General features: G+C 36.4%; 1 protein-coding gene across 1 annotated transcript in view; it reads left to right on the top strand.

Moving 5' to 3' along the window:
- Positions 1 to 4039: 4039 nt before the first annotated feature.
- The window catches only part of LOC108601257 (maternal protein pumilio), a 45591-nt gene continuing 37243 nt past the window's right edge, over positions 4040 to 12387 (top strand). The window contains exons 1-2 of the mRNA XM_033293906.1: positions 4040 to 4579; positions 6205 to 7077. Of these exons, the coding sequence (XP_033149797.1) occupies positions 4286 to 4579; positions 6205 to 7077 (1167 nt within the window). The 5' untranslated portion in view covers positions 4040 to 4285. The remainder of the gene's footprint in view (positions 4580 to 6204; positions 7078 to 12387) is intronic.

Here is a 12387-nt window from a genome sequence, read left to right as displayed (position 1 = left end):
TAAAAAATATACACTCGAGGAAAAGATTTTAATAATAATTTCTCCTGTTTTGCCTAGTGATCAACTTTAATTGTATTTACACACAAACACACACACGTAATCTAAGGATTTATTTCATTGATTTTATCAAATTATAACATGTTTTGATTTTAAATTCATAGTATTAAATAATTTTGTAGTAGCTTAATGTGAAAGAAGAACAAATGCATATTATTAATTCATTTAAATTTCGCTATGTAGAGCTGTAAAATAAAAATAATGCAAAAATATTGATTAATATGTTTGGTTATTAGCAGTAATTAAACGTTGCCGCCATTTGTATGCTTAAAACGATATGATTACTCGTTACTCTATACATAACAGCTTTGTTACACATGCCATTTAGCAACACTGTTTACTAGCGCTGTAAATGTATATCGACATATCGATAGTCTTATGTATTATCAACAGTTCTAATACATACATTTGTAAATTTTTCAAATAAGCTAAGGTAATTTATGTGCTTTGAGAGCGTCAAACAACTAACGTAAATACAATTAGTGCATTCATTCTAATATGAGTATATTCAAAAGTATTCGTGAGCATCAAACAACAAGAAAGTGCTGTGCGGCTTCCTATGTTTGCGTGATATTCTGCCGTCAATTTAGGGTGACAAATATAACAAATTAAACATGCATGTGCAAATATTTATGCTACACATGTGGTGGTAATAACATAAACCACAGAATTGATAATTAAAATCAATGTGCAACCGCAAAACAAAAACATAACAAATACAGACAAAGGGCCGGTTAATGTGTGAATGTGTATATTTTAAGGTGTGTGTGAGCTTGTGTTTGCATTGCGGTTAATCAAATTTGACACGGGTTTCAAAATCGATTCAGATTAATGTTTTTATGCAAACACATTTTAATGAGCTATTAAAATTGCAAAAGCATGCTAAATGTAATTAAATATCCATGTGCTTGAATTGTGCGCCCTTTGCCGAGTAGACGAACACCATAAAATCAACTATTTTACATTTTTATTGCATGTGTTGCCAGGTTTAATTGAAAACATTGACATTTCTCTTAGCAATTTCATGGCCTGTAACATTTCAGTCGGCTTTTTGCGCTTGTTGTATCAGCAGCTGTTCCCCTGCTCTCATTGTTGTTATTTCTAGGCCGAGGGATTTTGTTTATCTGACTCACTTTATGTTAATGTGAGTCTGTATGTGAGGGTGGCGCATCTTAAAATTATTTATTGCATAGAAAGTGAAGTAAACGAGGACTTGTACCTAATGTGATAATGTTCAAGACAGTGTCTGCTTGTAGGAATTTACTAGTTTTTATTTAATATTAGCGTGAGAGAGTTAACGCAAATTAGTACAAACTGGTCACACTGTATGTCCGCACATGTTTGCGGGAGAATTAGGCAGCTGCACTTGAACGTTATGGCCTCTTAGCAGAACATTACTTTACATATGTTATTTAACAGCTCACGAGTTATAACATCAGAACCAAATAGCGTAAATATGATTAAATAAATCATTCTGTGTTTGTTTATGAAACACTTTGGTGGTTTCTAAAAATACGTTTTCTTAGTTTATCACAAAACTTATCTAACAGATTTAAACTTTTGCCGATACCTATCGTGCACACATATCGATTCTATGCAACTGTAAAAGCAATGTAAAGGCAACATCAATGTAAACGCATTTTAAAAGCAAAACAAAGTATTGTGAAGAGCGCGCTTTTGTTATCGTTCTCGCGACGACGGCGACGAAGAATCTTCTTCATCCTGTGTAAATACTTGTAATTTAAATAATTAAAATTAAATACAAACCACGCAAAACTAATAAGATAAGTCTGCTAAAAGCATTGCGCGCGTGCTTAACTCCAGTCAATAAGTGCATGTGTAAGTGCTAATAGAAAAGAAAAAAATCATTGAATTTTATACAATTTTCAATTTTTCGTTTGGTTGCGAGACATTTTTGCCTGCCGCCATACATATGTATATATGTATTCATATGTATGTATGTATGTAAATATGTATAAATAGTTTGGCAAATCAAAATTATGTTTATTCGAGGAAAAATAAAAAGCGAAAAGAACTTAACAAAAAATCAATTAAGCATTGACTTTATTTTAAGCAATACAATATCTAAATGTAAAAATCATTTTTCCGATTTGTTTGCCAATTGCTCAGAGCAGCATTTTTTTTTTTGTTTGTGCGTGTGCCTGCTTTGGCTGTCTCTCTGTTCGTCTGTCCATTATCCGCCTGTGCCTTCTTGTTTCATTTTCTTCCTTGTCAGCGGCAGCCATTTGCTTCTTCGTTACATTTGCACGGCCTGTGCTCTCACCTCACACACATGGACGTCTTTTTGGCTCTCGCGCTCGCTCGCCCGCTCTCTCTCTCTCTCTCTCTCTCTCTTGCGGTATCGTTGTGTGTGCTTTGCATTAATATACAAGAATTTTCCCAATAAGAACGCCGCCGCAGCCGCATAAACAAACTGATTACTGCCAAATTGAATGGGTAGTAAACTATGCAATTTGACAAGAATATTTGATAAATGCTTATAATATTTTATATATATATTTGTTATTGTTTATAACGTTTTGTGATTTGCCTTACATTTTGTGCTTGCCACACCCCCTTTTTATAGTGCATTGCGCATTGCTGATTTTGGGGCGTCCGGCTCCTTTTGTTTTCTCCCATGTCTCTTTTTGGCGTTTATCTTTTTGTTTGTTTTTGTACTGAATCGGTGTCTGTGTGCGTATGTGTGTGTGTTCGCACATTGCACTTGTCTCTCTGTGTGCTTGTGCGAAGAGACGCTGACAGACGGGTGGGCGGATGGTGTGCCTGCCGCTCTTGGGGTTGCCTGTTTGGGCGAGCTGCGCGCATTTCAGAAATAAGAGGCACGGCACATAAATGAAAGACGATTGCTTACATATTTTGTAACTTAACCTCAAATGTTGCGGCCGGTTCGATGCTCAACTTCGTGCATTGTTTTTGCATAGTGGTGTTGACTATAGTTAATTTATATGTTTTTCGTTTTTTCCTCCCCTTACAGTACTGTCTGTCAACGTATTTTCCTCGTATTTTTCGCACATGATTCAGCATCGTGTGTTGTTCTTGCGGTCCGTTCTTGTGCTATACGTTTTGCACGTTTTCCGCTTTGTTATTGTGTCTTGTAAATGAGTGAAGAGAAGGCAGCATTTAGAATATTTAAGATTTATTTAAAAACATAAAAATTCTTTTGTCTTTCGTTTTTTTTTCCTTCATTATTTACCTCCTACCATGACCAGCTCAAACTAGTGCACAGTGGTTTCACATATGCATACATATGTATGTAGAATTACTAATAATCTTTAGTTTTGTTCATTTGTCTCTTTGCAGTTTGTGTATATTTTCATCATAAAAAGCGTCGTGTAAATTAAAATCATCTCTTAATTATAATCACCATAACAACAACTGCAAGCATAAATGTTAAAATAAAATCTCAACAAAAAATCAATTGATCTGTATAAAATCTAAAAATAATTATTTAATCATTCAAACCAATACGTAAAAAGAAACTGTGCAGCAATATAAAATATAAAAGTTCTAATTTATTTGGTTCGATTGTGTAAAATATTCATAATTTGTGTTAAATAGTGTAAATTTTGTAAAAAAAAAAAAATTATAAAAATTGAAACAAATGTTGATAAAGTGTAAACAAATATTAAATCACTGTATATTAATGTGTAATATTAAGTAATAACAAAGTGTGGTTTCTATGCATGTGTATTACAAAATAACGCCAAAAAGTAAAGAATAAGTGTTTTTAAAAATATCCAGTGGCCAGCAAGATTTGTTCCACTGTGCAACATACTTGCAATTCTAAATCGTAGCGTGTGACGTAAGCCGCCGCCACAACGTAACGTAAACGTCGCGAGCGGTTTTGAGTGTGCACCAGTGATTTTTTTTTAACAAAACTGTTCTTGTGTAAATTTATATATATATATATTGTTATATATATATATATATATAGAAATAATTTTTTTGCAATACGCGCCAATTTGTGAGCTGTGCAGCAAAAGCCGCCAAAATTGAGCTGTTAAGCGCAACCACAATACCCATACAAACGGTAGCACCCCCAACAACGTCGCCATCGTCGCAACAATATCTGCAGCAGCAGCAACAACATTACGGTCTGCCAGCGCTGCCACCGCCACTGCCCTCCAACTACTTTCAACACTTCCACCAACAACAACAGCAGCAGCAGCAGCAACAACAACAGCAACAACATCAGCAGCTGCAACACATGAAGTTTCTGGGCGGCAACGATGATCGCAATGGACGCGGTGGCGTCGGCGTCGGTGTCGGCACTGATGCCATTGTCGTAGGCGGAGGCAGCTCGCGCAACGCGACATCGCAGGATGTCGATAATGCTGCTGGCTATGTATACCAGCAACGTCCAACTCCTGCCGCTGCCGGCCCCATCGGCGGACCGGTTGGCTCTACGCTACACGACGCCGCCGCTGCTGAATATGCCGCTCACTTTGCCCAGAAGCAACAGCAGACACGCTGGGCTTGTGCTGATGAACATGGCATTGATGTAAGTAAATAGAGCTAAGGTTTAAGTCTGCTTAAGTTTAAGTTAACATATGATTATCTTACTCTTAGAGTAAGTCATTGGTAAAGATAAGAAGGAGATCTGAAGAAACAAAATATTCTTAAGATGTTGTATAGATTAGCGGGGTGAACTCCTCGTCACTTGGGTAGGACACTCTGTATGTATTCTTTACAATTCACTATACCTCCAAAACTGATTGGTAAAGTAACAGAATTTTCGCACAAGCATTGGTTCCAGGAATTGGAATATAGCCGTTATAAAGTTGTGTTCACTTTATTTTTTACGCCACTAGAATTAGGGGTTCCAAGAACGAATTTTTTTTTTTGTTAAGAAAATAGCAAAATCATGCTGGTTTATCTATTGCTAAAATACCAAATAAAATAAAAAAGGCCACAATTTTAGCTAATGAGTCTAACTAAGGAAAAAAAAATTTTATATTATAAATTTTTTGAATATAAACGACCGCACTCATAGTGTACTCAATTTGGGCTTCCAAATCGCACGACTCATTGGTTAAGATTAAAAAATGTTAACAATGATCCTTATTTGAAAAGCTTAAAAATTAAAAAGGAGCCACCCCTTAAACGCAATGTGCTATGGACTTCATAGTATTCTTATCGGACCCACTATAGCCATAGCTAGTATACTACCTAGTAGCTAGTATGACCCTTAGGTCAAAAGAAACTCATTAGCAAATCCGGAGGAATTATGGTGTGGGGAGCCTTTTCTATTATGGCACCTGTAATACCAACTCAATGCATTTGTTCTACAAAGAAATAGCGATCAATGCCTTTCGATACTTTGATACTCTTTTTGAATGGACCGATGGACGTATCCACATGATAATTTCCCCATACATACGGCTCGAATCGTAAAATCGTAGATTTATTAACTTGGAAAAAATAAGGCGTTTATCATTTTTATATTAGCGACAGGGATATTTTAAGATATTATGTTATTTAAAATTTGTATTTGTTCTTAATAAGTTCGATAAATCTAAGAATATTACTTAAAGCTTATTGTGATTTTTTATTATTATTATTAAGGTAATTTTAAAGGAAATTCGGTTATTGTGCCTGCCATTAGGCGTAATTATTTCAGCTTAATTTGTATCTACTTTCGTAAATATCTAACATAATCCATTTGATTTAATGTAAAAGGTTCAAATTAATTTTTTTTTCATAAATTATGGTTGCTTTTTGAGAAAATAATAATTATAAATTAAGATGGAATTAGTTAGTCGTTCGTCAATTATAAAACTTACAGTTCCATTGACTGTGACAAAGTAAAATGTTCAATGATTAGTAAGATTTCAATACTTTTGTTACAATTTATTAAAATTATTTGGATAATTGGAGATTGGATTTCAAGATTATTATTATTATAATATTTATGGACATAATAAATTCTACTTTATCTTGCTATAATCGACATAGACTAGCATATTTTATAATTATTTTATACAAGAATCATTTTTATACTTTACCACAAAAACGTTTTGGCAATTGACATCTTTTATTTTTATTACTAATGATATTAGTTCTTTAGTCTTTATAAATATATATATCTTTATTGCAAATACTAATTACTCTACTTTGGTTTTGCAGAACCCGGACAAATGGAAGTATAATCCGCCAATGAATCCAGTAAATGCTGCACCTGGCGGACCACCGGGCAACGGTATAGGAAGCAACGGTGGACCTGGTCCAATTGGCACCATTGGCATGGGAGCTGGCAGCGGCTTAGGCGGCATGGGAAGCGTTGGAGCTGGCAACGGAACCAATGGTGGACTGCATCATCCATCGATGGCTGCAGCTGCGGCAAATATGGCTGCCATGCAACAGGCAGCCGCTGTGGCAAAACACAATCACATGATGTCACAGGCTGCCGCTGCGGCAGCAGTACAGCAGCATCCACAACAACAACAACAGCAGCAGCAACAGCAGCAGCAGCAGCAACAGATTGCTCAGGGACCTCCACATCATATGATGGGAGGCGGTGGCAATGGAATGGGTAATGGCAACGGCTTGGGAGGCTTAGGACAAGCTCATCCTGGCCAGCATCAACATCAACAGCAACAACATCAGCAGCAGCAGCAGCATCAAAATCAACAGCAACAGGGGCAAGGACACCCCAATCAGCATCAGTATAACTCGAATCTATTGAGCCATGTAATGAACAATCAAGTGGCAGCAGCTGTGGCAGCCAATGCTGCCATGGGCCACATGCCACCCTATGCCCAATCAGCAGCCACTGGCAACATGTACGATCATCATGCTGGCGCTGCACTGCATCCAGGCATGAACGGTGGACTACCCAAGCCACCACCAATGGGTCCACCTGGTGGACCTCAGGATTATGTCTACATGGGCGGTCAGCCGCACGCCGCCGCCGCCGCTGCTGCTGCAGCAGCCGCTATGAATCAATATATGAACAATTCAGCCGCAGCTGCTGCCGCTGCCGCCAATCGAAATGCAGCGGTAAGTTCATATAATAATTTACATGTATATCAATATTATATTAGAAGCCCTGCTTGAGGATGATTTGGTAGCTGTCTGAATAGATAAGAATAAGCTGGGGTAATCAAAAATTTGCTATTTTTTTGTTGTTGCACTTATTGCCAGTTAGATATAATTTCAAGACTACAATAAATGAATAACATTTTCTAAAACGCACAAAAATTAATAATATATTGAACAAATACTTATAATAAATAAATTCATTTAAAAAACAAATAAAAAAAAGAAAATAATGATAATTATAATAATACAGGCACAAAAGTGAATTGATTCCGACTTTTGTATTATTTCTACTCATTTTGTATTTTGAATGGAGTAAAAGTAATTCTCAAAACTGAAGAAACAAGACAGAATGTTTTCGAAAACAAGTAAATTGAATTTTAAGAAAAAGTGCGGTTTCTAGCGTTTTTTATTTATGTACTTGTAAATTTTTGATGAAAATAAGTTACATCGAATAAATTATGTAAGAAGGGCAGCTATTGACTTTTTGTTTTTGCTCAGCCATGTGCACTGAAAAATGTTCAAACTTTTACTTGTGTATTGATTGAAAATGCCACAAGTACTTAATATGCCAATTTACGGAAAAGTTTGCTGCTGATAATTCGATTAGCTAGTGTGGCGAACTAATATTGCCTTGGACTTTTACAAAACGTAGCTAGCATTTAAAATTTTGTTCAGCAACATTTAAAGTTAAAGTTTTCGGTTAATCAATAATTACTTAATGTTGCTTTTATGAAGCTGTTAAAAAAAAACAAAAGTTTATACATATACTTTTATATTTGTTGCCCTTTTCATGTTATTTCTTGTTGGCTCATAAATTTTATGATGGTTATGGGCAGCGCGCTTTTCCATTTTCCTCTATGTACAAATTGATTTTGTGAAGTAATATTTTGGCGTTGACGTAACGTTTAAATAAATGCTTGTTAACTGAGTTTGTTTATGTCTTTTGCGACAAATACAACGTAAACTTAATGCCTAACGTTGTAATTGGTTTCCACAATCAAGCATCAATAAAAATCACAAATTAAATGATGAGTTTAATTCTGATAAACATTTAAATGTTAATTAAGACTTTAACTTAATTTTTGTTGGCAAATTCTTAACACTAAAGCTTCTTCTTTCTGATTTATCGCTATGCCTTGGGCTGCTGCTGCTGCTGCTCTTGGCCAAGTTGTTGCTATTTGCTGCCACTCGAGAGTTGCTTTTGTCTTTATGACGAGTAGTATAGTTGGTTTTTTGGTGTTGCCACTGTGCTTCGCTTAAAATGCATTCCGGTTGCAATTTTCTGCCATATAAGCGGCACATTACACATACATTGTACATATATATATATATATATATATATACATGTACACTTAGTTCTCTGTTGTGGCATTTGTTGTATCCAGAAATCCGCACGGGCGTTCGCTCGCCTCGCCTCGCATTTATAAATAAAAGAATTTAATACTCGACTTGGACTTAATGAGCTCTCAGTTAAGCTCTGCCTAGCACTATTAGTTGAGTTGTTGTTGTTCTTGCGTCACTTACACGTTTGTTTAGAGCAAAAGCAATTTAATTAAAGAATTTCGCTCGTCGAGGGTTTCTGCTTTACATTTGTGGCTCTTGGCATGCGACCAGAACCCAGAACCAGACCAACAATTACTAATACTAATGCTAAAGATAAAGATATATGTGCATAACATAGCATGCAGTTGGCTTTGACTTTGTTTTTACCTCATAAAATTACCAGGCAATTACTCTCAACTGTCATATTTTGTTACATTTTAAGTAGATTTTGTTGTGGAGCGAAAAATCTCTAAGAATTACAGTGGCCAATTCTCATTTCCATCGGCAAATACATAATTACAAATATGACTTATAAATTCAATATTTATAAAACTATAAGATCAAACCGAACGCGTTTAATTAAAGTAAATATGAGTTTTCAATACATACAAATATGTTATTCATATTTGAGCTTCAATTTTTCAAAAAGTTCAAAAATATCCGTTGAATTCATACCGGCTAAATAATAATTAGTAATTGAAATCATAGCTCATTAGATAATGTTTATTTTAAATGTGATAACAATTATTTTCGTACTTTCTCAATTTACGCAAAATTTACAAAATGAAATTTGATTTATACCAAAACTTTGCTTCCATTAAAAGTGCATTGAAATAAGTAAACAAAAATAATCTTCTTGAAATTATTGAAATAATCTAATATTAAATTATTATTTGTTTTTTGGCATTGTATAATAATTATGACTTTTAAAAAAAATATATTATTAATCAGTATAGGCAAATAATATCTTAACAGCTATGGCCAAATTCTTATGCCAAAATAAGTTTGATCAACAAAAAATAAGAATTTGATAAAATGTTTATCCCATTAACAAAGTTTGTTTTGAAATTTAAAATTTGTTTATATTTTAGCCAAAGCAAAGCACATTTAAATTTGTTAAGTGTATACTCAAGTTGAGTTTAATTTATTTTCATGCTGTTAGCCCTTAATTCTGTTGCTTCAATTACGCTTTCAATCCTTTTTTTGGGTTAACGTTGGCGCAACTCAAAAACAATTTATTGCAATTATGTCAGGATATGGCGGCAACCAACAACAACAGCAGCGGCAGCAGCAGAGGCAGACCAGGACCAAAAACAAAGAGGAACGGAACAAAAAGCAGAAGATTGTTTTGGCTTTGACTAGAAAGCTTTTGTTTTTGCCTTTGGCTGCTACTCCAATTTTGTTGTTGTGAAGAAGAAGCATGTGTGTGTGTGTGTGTCTGTCTGTATGTATGTGTGCGCTGCCACCTTTATGTTTTTTCTCTCTGCGTTGTGCTCTTGTTTTCTCTCTCACTCTCTCGCGCGCTCAGTACATGCGTTTTTACTCTTGTTGATGTCGTAGGTCATTGATTTGCGCTTAACTTACAAGGCGGGCAGAGCAGCGCGCCTCTGTCTCCCATCTCCAACTGCAGGCTTTGTTTCTCAGTTGCTTTGTGCAGGTTTTGTTGTTGTTGTTGTTGTAGTAGTTGTTTTATCGTTGCATGTGGCGCATTCGCATTTTCAGCGCTTTGCCGCGCTGTTCTTATTACTCTTTCTCTGTATGTGTGTCTGCTTCTTTCTTGCATGCTGTCTGTTGCCGCGTTGCATCTGCTGTTGTTGTAATTGTCGTTGTCTTTTTAGAACGTTTTGACTGCATTGTTGTTGTTGTTGTTGCTGTGGGGCTAGCATGATTTATGTGTATGTGTGTGTATGTATGTGTGTTTGTGGCGTCTGATTTTGAGCTCAGCTTTTATGCATTTATTGTTGTTGTTGTCGTTGTTGGTTTTCCCCCGCTGCGTTTTGCTGTTTTTGCAAGGGCTAATGGACGTTTGTTGGCGGTTGCTAATTTGGGGCATCTTTAGAGCAGCTTTTCCAATTATGAGTCTCTCCAACGGATTGGAGAATTCGCGAATGTGAATGCTGTGTTGTGTATTGAATTTAAATAAATTAACTCAAAACTCTCAATTATTGTTCATTAAATTTCACACATTTTTAGTTATTGAGCATGTGTACCTGGAAATCTAGTTTGCTAGACCAGACTTGTTAACTTTTATCACAATCTAACTAAAGCACAGCAATTAGCAGTTGTTCCTTCTTTTGTCTTTGCCATGTTCGTTGGTCTCTCTCTCTCTCAGCTTTGTTGTGCTGTGTGCTCTGCTCTGCATTTGGGCTCGCGTTTTTAGCTTCTAATTGTTCAAACGTTGTCTCTAGTTTGCCGGCAAATGTTGTTGGCTTTTGTCGTTTACCAATTAGCAAACAATGTTAGCACAAGCGAACTGTTTCTTTTGCATTCCTGATAAGGATGTTCTGGCTCTTGTTCTCTTGTTGTTGTTGGTGCATTGATTGATTTGCATTGCGTAGTCTATAGAGACTGCATTTGCTTCAAATTTACGCACCTGCTTTAGCGCCATCGGGCGTGTTAATGAACAACAGTTATTTTGTTTGTGTTTGTTTGGCTATTTGTGTTTAGTTTATGCGTCACTTGTGTTGCTCAGACATTATAGCTGATTATTTGTATTAATTAAATAGACAATTTTAAATGCACTTCTAAATTGGTTGACAAATTAATTCATTTATCAGCATGTAAGTGTTTGCCGCCTGCTGTGGCTGACACAAATGATTTTAATTGTTAGCGATCGCTTACACTCAAAAAAAAAACCAACAGATTTTTAGCAGTTCTAAGAGAGCTGCAGAAGTTGTAAGCTATGATTAATTTCCCTTTCGTATGGCTTTTATAATTTTTTTGTGTGTATAGTTAACAGCTGCTTGAGACTGCCTGGTGTTGGGCTGTCAACTGTAGCAACAAATCATGATCGCACACACACACAAACACATAGCCATAGACAGTAAGCTGCCCACACAATGAAAGCTGCGTCAGGTTAAGTTGCGCTCAGTGCTGCTGCCTATCTCGCTATTCTCTTTCTCTCTCTCTGTCTGACGCTCTTACATTACGTAAAACTATGCCAAATGAGGCTTAACGCAATACACACACAAACACTCTTACATTTTAAGCACAGCTAGAATTAAAATTATAGCACAACACTCGTGCCTGACTTGCACCGACACAAATACACACACGTATTTGCATATGCGTGTGTGTGTGTGTGTCTGTAGGGAGAGCTGCTTTCAGTCTACCGGCTTCTGAGTCTTTTGGGGTTCGGCTTGCTCATTAGCAGCGTTCACAATCGCTGTGCTCTGGCTCTGTCATTGCTCTGCATAAATTGCCGCTGATTATGTGTACGTATACATATAGAGTAATGAGTGTTCAAGTGTGTGAGTGTCCACTGTAGATGTGTGTGTGTCTGCTACAGCAACAGCTGCTGCTATGAAGTCGCTTGCTTTTACTCTCTCTTTCTCTCTGTCGCATTCTCTCCTATCTGTGTTTGCGTTTTGCAAAGTTTCGTTTTGCGGCCAGTAGAATTTTTAGTTTGGTCACAACAACAGCGCAAGCAAGAACGCCAGCGATCGCTCTTTACTCGCGCTCTCTTTGGTTACAACTCATACGATTGAGGCGAACCTTTGAGTCGAACTCATACAATTGAGACGAACCTCGAACACGGATCGAACTCTTTAGGCTTTTTTGTGAATTATTTTTGCTATTTTTGCCATTGCTTCCATCCAGAAACAGCACTGAAACCGAACAGTTGACTCGTCTCCATGGTGGATAATAATAATTCGTGTGTGTGTGTGTGGTGTGTGTAAATTGTTGTTTTTGTTTGCCAGGCCTTGCTGCGGTTCTGCTTGCGAT

The sequence above is a fragment of the Drosophila busckii genome, chromosome 3R (genome assembly GCF_011750605.1).
Source record: "Drosophila busckii strain San Diego stock center, stock number 13000-0081.31 chromosome 3R, ASM1175060v1, whole genome shotgun sequence".
Classification (NCBI taxonomy): Eukaryota; Metazoa; Arthropoda; class Insecta; order Diptera; family Drosophilidae; genus Drosophila; species Drosophila busckii.
Note: the sequence above shows the minus strand (reverse complement) of the source record. Positions and strands in the feature narration are given on the sequence as shown.